This window comes from Thamnophis sirtalis, unplaced genomic scaffold (genome assembly GCF_051295495.1).
Source record: "Thamnophis sirtalis isolate CommonGarterSnake01/CBP01778 unplaced genomic scaffold, rThaSir2_p1.2 scaffold_6, whole genome shotgun sequence".
NCBI classification, from domain to species: Eukaryota; Metazoa; Chordata; class Lepidosauria; order Squamata; family Natricidae; genus Thamnophis; species Thamnophis sirtalis.
Genome location: NW_028261386.1, coordinates 19,946,596 through 19,962,346, shown reverse-complemented (window position 1 = coordinate 19,962,346; position 15,751 = coordinate 19,946,596). Strand labels below are relative to the sequence as shown.

At 45.2% G+C, this 15,751-nt stretch overlaps 1 protein-coding gene across 1 annotated transcript in view; it reads right to left on the bottom strand.

The window, feature by feature from the left end:
• LIMK1 (LIM domain kinase 1) overlaps window positions 1-14,451 on the bottom strand; it is a 59,764-nt gene extending 45,313 nt beyond the window's left edge. The window contains exons 1-2 of the mRNA XM_014069559.2: window positions 14,222-14,451; window positions 11,835-11,931 (exon numbers count right to left, since the gene is read on the bottom strand). Coding sequence (XP_013925034.1) covers window positions 11,835-11,931; window positions 14,222-14,279 — 155 coding nt within the window. The 5' untranslated portion in view covers window positions 14,280-14,451. The remainder of the gene's footprint in view (window positions 1-11,834; window positions 11,932-14,221) is intronic.
• Between the last annotated feature and the right edge of the window lie 1,300 nt (window positions 14,452-15,751).

The window sequence follows — 15,751 nt, the reverse complement described above, 5'->3', positions numbered from 1 at the left end:
GCTCCATTCTCTCTGCTGCCACAGACTTGCATAGCTTCTAACAAATTGCTCCTCCCCTTCCTTCCTGTGCACACCAGGTAGCCAACTGCAATGACAGTCTCAAGGGACAAGGATTACCTTATGCCACAACGCTTGCGGCGACGAACAGCTGGAGGAATTGGATAGGGCCGGCCTAGAGAAAAGAAGGACCAGGGGTGACATGATCGCAGTATTCCAGTGTTTGAGAGGCTGCCACAAAGAAGTGGAGGTGGGAGGGGGGGGTTCAATTTATTTTCCAAAGCACCACAAGACAAGAAACATTGGATGGAAACTAATCAAGGAGAGAAACAACCTGGAATTAAGGAGAAACTTCCTAACAGTGAGGACAATTAACCAGGGGAACAGCTTGCCTTCAGAAATCGTTTTACTCTTTAGAGATAGGTGATACTATAATAGTTCAAAGACTCATTGTTATTTGATTGATAATTATGAATTCAAGGAAATAAGGATTGTTACAAATGAAATAATATTAATGGTAATCTGAATGCATAATGCTCAATGACAGCGAAACATTCAGCTATGTTTAATGTAAACCAGTGATATTAATCCTAAGAATTGATGCACAAAAACTTGTAACCAAACGACATGCTTGATGGAATGGAGGAAAGTTGTTCTTCTTTTCCTTTCTTGCTTTGTTTTGTATGTGTTGTTTTGTTTAAAAAGAATACAAATTTATTTTTTAAAAAAAAGAAATTGTGGGCACTCCATCACTGGAGGTTTTTAAGAAGAGGGTAGACAGGCACCTGTCTGAAATACGTAGTACAGGGTCTCCTGCTTGAGCAGGGGGTTGGACTAGAAGCCCTCCAAGATCCCTTCCAGCTCTATTCTGATTGACTGTGGTTTTAACTTGAACCCAAATGCAGAACCTGGGAAAGGGTCATCAAGCAGCCACCCAGGGAGTTGTGATTTGCCTAGAACAACGATGGCGAACCTTTTTTGGCTTGCGTGCCATAGGGGGGAGTGCGGGGGGGGGGTTCATACGCGGGCATGCTGCACCGATAATGCAATGTGCAACACACACACCCAGTGCGCATGAGCGCATGAGAGGTACACCCCCCCATTTTTCCATGCTTTTTTTGCTCTCCCTGGGCTCCAGAGGCTTTATAGGAGCCTGGGGGGGGAGGGCGAAAAGAGTCTCCCCCACCCCCCACCCCAGAGGCCCTCCAGAGGCTTCAGGGACCTTCAGGAGGCTTCCCTGAAGCCTCCAAAGGGCAAAAAATGACCCTACAAGCAAACCGGAAGTGACTTCCGGTTTGCTCGTAGGGTGGTTTTTAATTCTCCAGAGCTTTGGGGAAGCCTCCTGAAGGTCCCTGAAGCCCCCGGAGGGCTTAAACTGACCCTCCGAGCAAACCAGAAGTCCATTCCCGAACTTCCTGTTTGCCCATAGGGCCGGGTTTTTTTGCGCTCTGGAGGCTTCAGGGATGCTCCTGAAGCCTCCAGGGGGGCTCTGGATGAGCGGGGGCTCTTTTCGCCCTCCCCAGGCTCCTATAAAGCCTCTAGAGCCCAGGGAGGGTGAAAAATGGCTTTAAAAGAGGCTGAACTCAGCTGGCCAGTGCGTGCCCTGACAAATGGCTCTGTGTGCCATCTGCAGCCCGCGTGCCATAGGTTTGCCATCCTGGGCCTAGAATATCTCTTGCTCAGGGGCCACTGTGCATTTTCCCAGTTAAGCCGGTCTCAGAAGCATTCTGCAAAACATATATTCTGACCCTGTAAGGAATATAGACCTAAAATTTTGTTATTCAATTCAGACATTATTAGCTCAATCATTCCAGTCTTTCCTTACAATCCAAAATGAGTTTATAGTGTTGTTTTGTGGCATTCCATTTACAGTGTAGCATAAATATAAATGAAGATGCTGGGTGAGAGGGAGAGAGAGAGAGGGAGAGAGGGAGGGAGAGAGAGAGAGAGAGGGAGAGAGATGAGATAATGAAAGGATGAGTAGACTGGCAAGAAATGGAACTGATTGACGAGGGTAAAAGAATATGAAGCTTAGGTGGTATATGTCATTGTTGCTCCCTGTGATCACAACTCCATTAAGAAGGCTCCTAGGGTGTTTCATACAAGGGAAGCACTCTGAGACAGGGGTCTCCAACCTTGGCAACTTTGTGGACTTCATTTCCCAGAGTTCCTCAGCCAGCTTTGCTGGGAGTTGAAGTCCACAAGTCTTAAAGTTGCCAAGGTTGGAGACTCCCGCTCTAGGATTTCTATGGATCAGCTTGCATCCTGGCTTGGATAAGTACTCAAAAGTTTTAGGATTTAAGTAACTGTCCATGGAGTGATTACATCATAGCCATTACAGTAGCCTGGAAATCTCATCTGGAAATTATACCAGACGGAAGAGGAAAATAGGCAACCACAACAATAAAAGAGGAAAGGAAGAGAGGAAGAGGAGAGGAGAAGAGAGGGAAGGAGAGGGAAAGAAGAAAGAGGAAAGGAGAGGAAGATTGGGAGGGATAGGAAGAGGCGGAGAGAGGGTATATGAAGGAGAAGAGGTAGAGAGGAGTAGGGGAGAGGAAGGGGAAGAAGGAAAGGGAAAGGAGAGGAGGAAAAAAGAAAGTAGAGAAGGGAAGGAGTGAGAAAAGGAAAGAAGGGTGGCAGCAAAAACAAAATAGGTGAATGGGATGGCAAGCAAAGCAATCTCAAACATATATTTTAATTTTTTATATGGAAAAATGAATGTTTAAAAGTGTTACAATGTGATAAGAATAACAATTATGAGAATGTATACTTGTAAATGTGTGTATGAGACTAAAAAAACAAAAAAAAACTCTTTACAAAAAATAAAGTAACTGTCCATGGAGTGATTACAGCATAGCCATCACAGTAGCCTGGAAATCTGGGTTAGACAGGATGATAACGTGCAGGAACATGCATTGCAGACTAAAAGGCAGTGTGCACGAAATCTATCCCGGCAAGTGTGCACTTCCAGATGTAAGTAAGCCTCTCACAACCATAATGCTATTTCCTTTATGAGGCTTTCTTGAGCAGCAGCAAAATGTCCCCCCTCTGACTCTGCGTCAGCCCTAGGAAGAAAAACAAAAACCAAGACTGGCGTGTAGAAGACCTCCCCCTAAATTATCAAACATTTTAGCACAGCCTAAAGCTTTGCAAAGATGCTCATCCGCAGCCTGCTTTCATCTGTGACTCACCCTCCTCCTTTCTTCCTGCCCACCCACCATTCTGGAACCAGGCGGGGAATGCCAAGTAGCAATGACATCACTCAGGGGCCACCCCATTACATCACCCTTGCAGAACTTCCCAAACTCTAGAGAGAGAAGACGGCTAACCAATCCAGAAGCTTGCTAGTTTAACCCTTGCACAGCCGCTAGCCTCCCAAGCACGCTGCTGCTTCCCTTCGTATTTGGCAGGACTTACACTCTTTGTCGGCAAGGACAGTACAGTCTCTGGTGGAGCAATTAAAGACCTGGAAAGGGGAGGATTTGAAGAGAGAGAATTCCCTAACAGAGAAGAATCTATCCTGTATGTTGGATGTGTTTCCACAACATTCTTAAGCGGTCAAATAAAGACTAGGAGCGTGCATTTGCATACCAACCGAAGAGGTTTACGGTATCAAAAGTGCTTTTTCAAAAGGCAACTGGACGGGGGATTTTTCTTCTTCTTCTTTTCCTTGAGGAAGAAGAAGTTTCGCTTTTCCTCCCAGAAGCTTCATCAGTTCTGGCAGGATGATGGGGGCTATGGAGGGATTAGTTCTGACAGGTTGGGGTTTTTAAGAAGAGGGTAGACAGGCACCTGTCTGAAATACGTAGTACAGGGTCTCCTGCTTGAGCAGGGGGTTGGACTAGAAGCCAACCCCCTGCTATATTCCCCCTGCTATATTCTGATATTACATCAGAAAACATAACTAACCCTCTTCCAATTAACTCACAGTTCTGGTAAAATAGTTATAAAACAGGAAACAGAAACTTGGCTGTTGACCCAAAAACAACTCTCTAACAAGAGATCTTCCCTCAAATGTCAAAATTCTGAGTTCTTTTAAACTATTAATATTTTGTTTATATTTTAATTATATTTAATGTGTGTTCCACATTTAAGTCTCCAATACTCATTAGCTAAAATGATGTTTACTTTTGAAAAACTTGACACATTTGAATATTAATATATTTATGGCCTACAACCAAAAGTTAGAAGAGCTTCAATGGGATTTATTTTCCCCCATTGATGTTTTCCCATTGACATTCAATGGTGGGAAAAGTTTGGAATGGCCTCAAGACCTCTCAGGGAGAATGTTGCCTATTTACTGTATATATTACAGCTTTATTGTATATTTTAGTTATTACTACAAGGAGGACCTTAGCACACTGCATAAGCCCCCTTTGTCTGTTTATGTTTTTTTATTGTTTGTGTCTCTTATCGTGAGAACCTCTGAAGATTGAGTTGTTGAAAGACCTGGTTAAGTGTGCTGCATGAACACAGCCATGGGATAGATTACTGACACAGTTAGCCCATGTTTGTTTCCTAAGAGCCACAACCAAGCCCAGACGCAACTACTGCTACACAATCCTGACTAGTTCGCATGAGCACAGAAGGAAATTGCAAGAGCTCAAGGAAACAACACCAGAACTACATCCTACCCGTTTTGTTCAATGCTTTCGCCCAGGATTCTGTTTCTAATGAAGGACCCCCAAATGTCTGTGGGAAGTTGTGCTAATTGAAGGTTTGTCTCTTGAAACCAAGAAACTCTTTCTAACCAACAGCCCTAGGAAAGCCCACAAGTGCAACTCAGACAACAGCCCCTCTTCAACTCCTCCTATTAAAAAATAAAATGTAATTTTTGAAGTTGCCTTTGCTCTCCTAATTATCATGGCCATAATAGCAGTTCTACAGAATAATCCTGATTCCCAAATCGAAAGAACAGGGAAGAAAAACAAGACATTGCTTTTCAGCAATGAATACCATCACACAACCATCCCTGGAGTCCAGCTGCTGGCTCTGCCCTCTCCCACACTCATGCCCCCTGCTTCTCTGGGTGGCAGCCTCCCTACCCCCTCCTGGGAAAGAAAACCCAAGGTCAGAGCAAGAATAATATGCCAGCTCAAGGTTGACTCAGCCCTCCATCCTTCTGGGGTGGGTAAAATGAGAACCCAGATTCTTGGGGTAAATATGCTGACTCTGTAAGCCACTTAGAGAGGGCTATAAAAGCACTCTGAAGCAGTATATAAGTCTTAAGTGCTATTGTTAGTGATTGAGATTGAGATTTGCTTTATTTATATTCCCAACGGGACTCAGGGCGGCGAACAACTCAAGGGGGAAAGGGAACACAAAGTACAATACAAGCGATTAAAATAGCCAACAGACACACAGGTCGAGAGGGGAAGGGAACTCATCAACCCCAGGCCTGCTGACACAGCCAGGTTTTAACTTTTCGGAAGTGCTATAATTACTGCAGCCTTAACTAGAATGAAAGCAGTATTTAGATTTTTTGTATCCTGTAATAACTCAAGGTCATGAACATACTAATAGCAATAGCACTTAGACTTATATACCGCTCAACAGTGCTTTTACAGCCTTCTAAGCGGTTTACAGAATCAGTCTATTGACCCCAACAATCTGGCTCCTCATTTTACCATACTCAGAAGGATGGAAGGCTGGGTCAAGCCTGAGCCTGCTGAGATTCGATCTGCCAAATTGCAGACAACCGGCAGCCAGCAGAAGTAGCCTGCAATACTCCATTCTAACCACTACACCATTGAGGCTAATACTCCTTCCTCCTCCTATTTTCCCCACAATATTCCTGTGAGGCAGACTGGGTTGACAGAAGGTGACCAATCAAAAATCACCCAGCTGGCTTTCATGCCTTAGGCAGGGCTAGAACTCATGGTCTCCAACTGATGCCTTCACCATAAGGTTAAAAGGATCCAACCAAGAGGTTCTAAACGGATCCTGCCTGCTAGGCAACAACTTTGTGTCACTGCTTGTGGAAACACATGGCTCCCCAATGGATCTTTATGCACCATATTTTTTTTAATACCAACTTCTTCCCTCTTTAGAAACATGTATGTGATGCCAGAAACCATGGCTGCATCACAAGCAAGTGATGTATTTCGTGAGAGATATGGGGAACAGATTATCACAAACCCGAAAAGGTTGTGCTTGCAAGTGTCCTCTGGCTCGTGTTTCAAATAAAATCATGGTTCCTATAAAAAACTTCTATAAAGTTCCTATGAAGTCCTTTGCTCTTTTATATCTGAAGTTTGCCTGTATCTGAAGTTAAAATTAAGTGCAGGGCACTGCAGTCATTTGCTGTGGCCACCCTTTCATCTTTTCCTCCCTCCCATTCTGCTCACTGTCAAACATAATTTGTAAGATTCTCAGGGGCAGAGAACTGATAGAACTGATTAATGAGCTTCTTGAGCAAAACGTTATGCGCAGCATAACAAAGCAAATAACACAAAGCAGCATTGACGCCAGAGATCTAGCCCTCCCTTCATTGTGGGGGTAATAAAATATGGCCTTCCCTTGCACACGGATGTGAACTTTTGCTGTCCTTCAGCTGCGGGCTGGAAACTTCATCATCAACTGTAAAACCCCTTTGATCTGCCAGACATAATAACAGAGCACTGGGAGCGTCATAAGAAATGATCGGAACAGAACTGAAAGCTATTGAAAATCCCAACTCTTTGCTGACATGCTTTGCTCTACTTTAATTTAAAAAAAACCCTTGCTGAAACTAGTTTATTCATCTCAAACCTGCTAAAACTTTTTGGCTCATGCAACTCAGCCACTCAAGAGATTTATCAGAAAGTACAAATGCCAAATGCAACTTACTTGGCTCTCGCTATCCGTAGGCGATTTCGTTTCAGCACAGTGGTCAGCATGGCTGGTAGAGTTTCTTTCTTGTCACCTGTCCACTGATGGCACTTAAAGGGCGACCTGGGGCATGTTGGTCCTTGCCTCCACAGGGGCTCAGGATTCTGCAGCACCCTTTGGGATCTCCCAATTGTCCACCCCGCTCCAAAGAGGCAGAAGAGTGACAAATAGTGGCACTGTCTCCTTGATCGGCACCCACTGCTCTGACTCAGGCGTCCGTTCTGGTATCTAACTACTAGCAGGGAGGAAGCTGTCTTGTAATCACACCGTGGGACAGAACTTCCTTTTGCGTGCACGCCTTCTCTGCACAACTTTTCCTCTGAGCGCTAACCTTCCGATGCAAGTGAGTAGTCCGAGTCCGGCTATTGGGACCTCACTGACAGATGCACAGCTGAATCCATGCGAACTCCACGGAACGCTGCCCAAACCGGCCCAGGATTCTTGTCTATCAATCAACAACAACCCTACCATTTTGGCTTCCTCGGTGTCTTTTCAACCACCAAACCAGCAGTCTGGGATATGGGAATATCGCCAGAAACACGTTGACACATAATGTTATCCATCCACACAGCACTCGCTCAGCTTCTCCCCCTCCCCCCCGCATCCTCCCTTGAGCTGCGTTCTCCTGAGTGTGGGTGTGAGAGAGTGGTTGTTTTATTTCCGGCCAGATGACAGAAAGGAGACAGGCCTCCAGCAGATTAGCTTGGGACTCTGGGACTCAGCTTACTGCTGAACAAGCAAAGAATGGCAAGCCAGAGGACACAGGAGGTTCTCCAGCTAATTCGTAGCAGGCGAGCCAACTCTTTGTGTTAACCAGCTGCTGCTATTGCTATTAGTAGTTGCTCAGCCCCAGCCATGTGAAAGAGGAAGGAGAGATTGGGCGGGGGATGCAAAACCAAGAACAGAGAGCAAGAATAAAGGAACAGTAGAAGAGTACGGGTCTACATCTACACACACCACACCATACCACCTAACAAGGAAACACAGCTACTTTTTAAAAATATTTATAGCCCAGATCTTATGGCAGGTTACAATCCACATAAAAGGCAAGGCAGAAGTCTAAAATAAATAAGAACTTCATTTACAACACACAGTAGGTAACCATGCCAATGATATCACTAAGTTATGTTCAGAGAACATGCTTAGCTAACTGGATCTGTTCAAGATCTAATGCCCTGCTTAGTTTTTACTACGATGGACTAATATGCTATAGTAACCCAAGCTATAAAATTTGATGATTCCCTGGACTACATCCACCTTCTAAACTAGTGGCTTGAGTAAGCAGGTCAAGATATCGTGTGAATGAAGCCACTGAAGGGACAAAAGGCAACATTAAACTGAAGATGTTACATTCTGAACACAAGAGTCAAAAGTCAGAGGTTTCTTTCCTGCTGAAAAGTTGAGAAAGGCAGCCCTGGTGTGGCCTGCAAAGGTAGCCAGAGCAATCAAGGCCATGTCCTGCATCCCAACGTACCTCTCTCAACCGTGGACATCCCACCCACCCCTGTAGATTTTAGGCTTGAGAGTAATCTTTCCTGGAGAGGTGCTCTCTCAAATATGGGCTCCTAAAGCATGAAGGCTCCTTTCCAAAGCTTGGAGTTTGCCAATTACATACAGCAGCCAGCACAATTATTATTATTATTATTTTTAAATAATATTTATTAAATTTTCCAACATTCAAAACACAAAACAAATTTACACCTACAACAACTTTTCCATATCGGAATCAACATCTTTTGTAACAATCCTATTTACAAAAAAACTCTAACTCTATATCACTATCCTAAATTATATCCTTATTTAAATTATAATAATATCCACTCACACATCAATATCATATACTGCTTATACATTTTGCATTTTATATATTATACGTTTACATCCTACACCTTAAGTTTTACGTTTACTCTCAAGCCAGGAGTACCATCTATTCCAAATCTGATAGTACTGATAGTACTATCAGCACACTTATTTTACACAGGACAGCAGAAGATGGGAAGGAACCTTTCCTTCTTCATTGGTGCTTCTTCTTTCCATCACCATTACCTGTGGTACAGTTTACTTGCATTTGGAGTGTATGGATTCTAATGAACTTCACACATCATCCTTTGGGGGAGGGGGAAACCTCTCTTGTTTGTTTGATATTATCCAAAATCTCTTGCCCATTTTTAAAGGTTTGTTAAAGGGAGATGTAATATAAGGGTTCAGAATGTAAAAGGGACTATCCCTTCTTGCGATGGAGAATATTTTTTCCCTAAATCATTTTACATGTCACAGGCAGAAAAGTGTGCCTGGTTCAGGTCTTAAAACATAGCTCCTGCTTTAAAATTAACCAGTTCCTCCAATTAATCTACAGACATTTCAGTTCATGGTTTAAAGAGAGGATATCTGCACGTCAATTCCATTGAAACCTAAGATATACTTCTGAGTAAAAGGGATTCGAGGGACGCAGTGGCTCAGTGGCTAAGATGCTGAGCTTGTCAAATCAGAAAGGTTGGCAGTTCAACGGTTTGAATCCCTAGTGCCATGTAATGGAGTGAGGTCCCATTACTTGTCCCAGCTTCTGCCAGCCTAGCAGTTTGAAAGCATGTTAAAATGCAAATAGACAAATAGGAACCATCTTTGGTGGGAAGGTAACAGCGTTCCGTGTGCCTTCGGCATTGAGTCATGCCAGCCACATGACCACGGAGACGTCTTCGGACAGCGCTAGCACTTTGGCTATGAAACAGAGATGAGCACCGCCCCCTAGAGTCAGGAACGACTAGCACATTTGTGCGAGGGAAACCTTTACCTAAAAGGGATTCTGTTGTGTGACTCAGTTATGCATTCACACAACACATTTAACCTGGTCAATTTTCTGGAAGGGGCATTCACACAAGTTATTGACTGTGAACAACTAGGCTGGGTTTGAACAATATACTTGACCAGAGGGGGAAAAAAACCCCATATTTTGTAGTCACAAAAGAGCAGATTGAGCCTGCTGCTGCTTCTACTTGCGGGAAAGTAATCTACCTGATGATCCAGTGGTGGATGATGAATGAAAAGAGCAACTTCTTCAATGCAATAGGAAGCAGCCACCTTGGCTGGCATCCCAGGCTCTCAAAATAAATCCCACAGTGATAAATCAGGGCTGAAGCCAGCAGGGGATGGCTCAGAGGGGAAAATCCTTTGCCCTTAGGAGGAAAAAGGAAGGAAACTTGAAAAAATACCCCCAATTTTTTCCCTCGACTGCTTTAAACTTTCATTTCTATGTCCCAAGGTCAAAAGGGAAATTCCACTTAGGGCTATCAGAGCGAGGATGCAGACAAGAAGACAACCACTGGAAGGCAGCAAACAAATAAAAAAAAGACTGCCTTTACTGTCATCTAATGGCCAGCCAGATTTTACAGCGCTACTTAATTTCCTGTTCTTCATTCGCACAACATGAATCCAACACAAGGCAAGGTTATACGAAGGTATTTATTCTGGGCTTATATTCTGATCCAGAAATATTTGCACAACACTTTGAAATAACCAGTTAAACATCTCATGGGCAGATGTCACCAGTCGTTTACAAAAGCGGGAAGCCCTCTAACCTCCAGATGGAGCAATGGTGCGTGGAAGTTACTTTCTTGTAAGACTAAGGAGATTTTCAAAGCAAGGGTACTTTCTAATTCAAATTTATTGGCACCCTTCCAAAAGCTGGCACTATGGGATGTCTGTTACTGCGGTGAGCAATGCAAAAGCCTGCCAGCATGGCTGGCAAAGTTGCATAACACAAACCCAAATACTATCTGCTTGTTATTTCTAGTCCATGGCATCTCTTCTACCTAGCTTTAAGTTGAATATTACGCCATAACTTGAGGTGTCTTTTGCATAAGTCGCATCTGACAAAGGAACATCCAGGATATACCAGCAAAGGCCAAAGTACTAGAACATTTTGTTAGGTTTTGAACATAGAACATAACTGGACAGTCTTTAACGTGCAGGCTTTAAAATGTAGTGTTTAACATGACAAAAGCATCTCTCTCCCAGGCACAAGGCCTGGAGCAGCAGCTGTGCTTGTCTGAAATGCAGTTCAGCTTGAGCAAAGCATTGATTGGCTGATACCTAGGATGTCATGAATATACTTTCCCTTATTTCCCAGGGGGGGGGGAAAGCAGAATTGCACTTTTTCTGCTAAAATATATCAAGGCTAATATTTAATCCAGGGTTGGATTAAACATTGCTGGGACTGTAATACTAGGTAACTGAGCAAACCTGAACACAGTTCGGATCAAGAGTGCTGATCAACTGTCCCCACCATGGTAAGACCTAGAAGCTGCTACAAGAAATGATGGTGATCATTGATTTGCAATGGCTGTAATAGATATTAAGCCAATTTATAGAGACCACACCAGGATAATTGCTTGCCTGCTTCTTGCTTGCTTGTGGTTTAGCATGTTGAGTGGAACCAGTCAATTTGGTTCACTGGTGTGATAATAGTAGTTAGATTGTTTGATTACTGGGAAATCATCAGATTGATCTTTGATCAGTTGCCTCCCTCGATGGCTCTGGCCCAGCTGTTACCTGTCTGCTCAGTCTTAGAGCTGACAAATAAAGAAGAACTGCTGTTACTCAAAAAGCTAACCAGGACTCATGCGGTCCATCAATCTGGGTGCTTTTTCTCACTTAACACAACCACATTCTAGATGTCACAGAATGATCCAGATGGGCAATTCTGACATTAGTATGGATCTCCACATGCCCTCCTTCCTTTGGACTCATAGGCAAGGAGATAAACCTCTGCAGAAAAACTTTCCCCCTAGACCATGGCTGTCAAACTCGATTCATCAAAGGACGTATCGCGATGCATCGCAACTTTTTTTTGCCTTTGCAGAGCTGGGGTGGGTGTGGCCTGCGTGTGATTCATCTGACCTGCGGGCCACCAGTTTGACAGCCCTGTTCTACACCCGGCAGGCCGCAGCCATCACAAAGACCTCCCCTACCTGAAACAGCTGGCATGCCAATCGGCGTTCAGGGCTTGCAAGTACTGACCGTCGTAGATGCTGTGGCTGCAACTGGCGCATATTGGCAGGTCACTTCCTGGGGAAGACAAAAAGAGGTAATAGAGGTGATTTTCTGCAGTCTAGAAAGGCAACTCAGCCGGAGTGTATAACTCTGGATTCTGACCACAGACTTAGCTATTAAAAGTTAAAAAGTGCAAGTGTTGGTCCTTTTTCTCTTTCAACTTCCCGGGCTCTTGTGTTGACCCTAAACATTCAATTCTTTTGAGACAGTCCTTGCCAGAATATAGAATGGAAATCTAATACAGAGCAGAGTGCCTCTGAGAACATGCAAAAGGTTTTATCCATCAAAACCCTTGAGCTGAACCTGCAGCTTCAAGCTTCTTAGTGTCTTTTTCCTTCAAAGCAGAGCCATGATTATCCTCCCCCTCCCTTTAAGAAGTGCAGAAAAGAGGAGAATTTGTTGTAACTTGTTGTAAGCCACCCAGAATCGCTTATTCTGTGAAATGAGATATTAGATGGATAGATTGATATAGATAGGTAGACAGAAAGACAGACAGACAGACATAGATAGATAGATAGATAGATAGATAGATAGATAGATAGATAGCAATAGCACTTAGACTTTTGAAGTGCTTCATAGTGCTTTTGCAGCCCTCTCTAAGTGGTTTACAGAGTCAGCCTATTGCCCCCAACAATCTGGGTTCTCATTTTACCCACCTCGGAAGGATGGAAGGCTGAGTCAACATTGACAGGTAGGTAGGTAGGTAGGTAGGTAGGTAGGTAGGTAAGTAGGTAGGTAGAGATAGATAGATGATAGATGATAGATAGATAGATGGATGGATGGATGGATGGATGGATGGATGGATAGATAGATAGATAGATAGATAGATAGATAGATAGATAGATAGATAGATAGATAGATATTCCTTGTTTCTTTAGGGATGAAATGAGAGCAGTTGCCTGCCAGAGGGAAGAGTCAATTTGGCCGGTCCCAAAGGGTTTCACGGCCACAGCCTTGTGCAGAAGGTGCTTCTCTGACTTTTGGATCAATGTCTGGTGAAAAATGATTGATTTTCCATCTCTGTAACCACAGCATCATCCCCCACTTCACCCTCTAGCATGAGAAGGTGAAGGACAGCTGCAAAGAAACAAGGGGATCTCTATCTCTATTTGTCTTTGCCAGTCACATAAATGGGAAACAATAGCTTCCCATCCAGTTTTGGTAGTGGATCCAATCCTCCACCACAAGAGCAAAAGGGTCTCGAAGCATGTACAGAGTTACCTCCCGTTGTTTCATTTTCTTTCTACAAATGGCATTAATTCCTTCCCCAAGCCCTCTATTTTAGCACGGGGTCAAAAGGATGGGAAGAATGAAGAAGGGCTGAAGGGAGGGGGGGGAACCCCAAGTCCTGCTGTAGATCTGCATCTTATTAAAAATATCATTTCAAACCAGCTCTTACGTTACAGTATAAGTTACAGTACACAGTGGAAGGAGGAAAAAGGTCTAAAAGGGGAGAATTATTTCCAAAGTTATAATACCACTGAAATTTCCTGCTGGAAACATGCAGTGAAAGAAGAATCGCGCCCTTAATTCATCTCGTTCAAGAATTCCCCCCTCTCCTGTCCCTTAGCTAACTAGGGGTCATTTGTTCTGGGTAGGCAGGGAAATGGCATCGGGAGACTAAGATCAGGCAGCACCCTGGACAGCACCTACGGGATGAGGAGGGATTTGAAACGGCTATAGATTTGTATTTTGTCAGCTCCGTCCCCCTTCATTGCCTTTTTCTTTTCTTTTGAAAGTATCCGAAGTAGGAATTCCGTGGCTTGAACGGGAGAAGAAAACGCTGTTCTATACCTGCTCGCAGAGGGACCCCTACCATTTTTTTTATTTGATTTATTTTTTTTTTAGTTTTTGCGGGAACAACTAGTTTCGAGCCGGCGAGCCCGGGTCCAAATGAAACCGGGGGTCGAGTGCGGGGAGGCGGTAGGCGAAAAAAAGGAGGGGGGGATTGCGTCAAGGTCCCCTTTCGACGTGCCAAGGGCATCTCTCCCGTCATGGGCCTGCCAAGTCCCCATTTAAACCCCCCTCCTCCTCCTCCAACCCGCAAGGCACAGGGGAGGCGGGGGGGGGTTAGGGGAGAAACGCATCGAGAGCTCGCTAGTAGTTTCACGTGCGAATGCCTGCCTGCTCGCGCGCGTCTTGCGAGTCAAGGCAGCTCAGTTCCCGGCGGGACTCAAGGTCACCTGCGGAGGATTGCAGCGTCCAAGAGATCGCTTCCCCCTCCTCCCTCCCTCCCCGAGGAAGCAGGCCGGCGGTTGAGGGAGGGAGGGAGGTGGGAAGGCGCAGGGGGAATCTCCCGACCCACCTTCGTCCTCTCCCATGGGCTCGTCCCTCCAAGTGCAGCACAGCAGCATCAACCTCATGCAACCGCCCCCGCCTGGCCCGGTTAGGCAGTAGCAGTAGCAGCAGCACGGCGGCGGCGGCGGCGGCAGCGGCGGCGGCAGCAGCGTCTCCACCTCCGGCTCGGCAGCGGCAAGGGAGGGGGGCAGGGAGGGCGGGCCACCGGGCGGACTACGCCGGTTGCAGACTCACCGGGCCGACTACGAGGCAGCGCTGGGAAAATGGGGCGGGGGGGAGAGAGGGAGGCGGGTCTAAAGAGGAAGAGCGCGCGAGCGGACCCCCCCGCTCTTCTCTCTCCCTGCCCTTCTCTCCCAGCCAATGCAAAGCACCAGGCGAGCCGATGCCTGGAGGCCTGGCCCCTCCCCGCTCGCCGGCTGCAGGAGCTCGTGGCGTGGTGGTGAGGGGGGGGGGGAAGGAGAGCGATGTCCCGGGCTTGGGCCAGTCGGCGTTCGGGGCCACGCGTCGCGCTGGGCCTCGGAGGAGGAAAGAGGGTATAACGAGGAGGATCCAGGCGTCAGTCCGCCGAGGGCGGCCGCGGAGCGCCTCTGAGGGGCACTTCTCGAAGATTTAAACAAAAAACAACAACAACCACCAAAAAACTGGTTGGGATGGAAGGATTGGGGAAAGCCATCTCATCCCTGCTGACAGAAAGCAAGTTCTTGGAGAAGAAGCGAAACGTCTCCAAAGAAAATCTCAGAAAGTCCAGTTGCCTCTTGAAAAAAGCACCTTTGGGACAACCAAATGGGTGGAAACTAATCAAGGAGAGAAGCAACCTAGAACTGAGGAGAAATTGCCTGACAGTTAGAACAATTAATCAGTGGAACAGTTTGCCTCCAGAAGTTGTGAATGCTCCAACACTGGAAGTTTTTAAGAAGAGATTAGATAACCATTTGTCTGAAGTGGTGTCGGGTTTCCTGCCTAGGCAGAGGGTTGGACTAGAAGACCTCTAAGGTCCCTTTCAACTCTGCTATTCTGTTCTGTTAACCAGGACCTGGTTGACTGAGAATCTCCATAGACAAGTTTGCATACTTTAAGGGGATGCGGTCATGCGATCTCCTTTGGGAACCTTCTGGCAAGCCAAAATCAACAGGGAAGCCAGATTTACTTAACAACCATGGCAAGAAAGATTGTAAAATGGGGCAAAATTCACTTAACAAATGTTTTGCTTAGTAACAGAAATTTTGGGGTTGTAAATAGAGCATTACCTGTAAATTGTACTAATAGTAAGTGGATTTGAGTTGATGGCTTCTGCATCCCTCCAAGGAGCGCAGGGAAACTGTGTGTTCCCCTTTTGCACCTTCACAACAATCCTTCCAGGTAGATTAAACCAAAGGAAATACATGACATCCATTCACACAGCATTCTTATTTATAATAAAGGTAGTCCTGAACTTACAACCATTTGTTTACTGTCTGAAGTTACAACACTGACAAGTGCCTTATGACCATTTTTCACACTTATATGAACATTGTAGCATCCTCACTGTCACGTGATC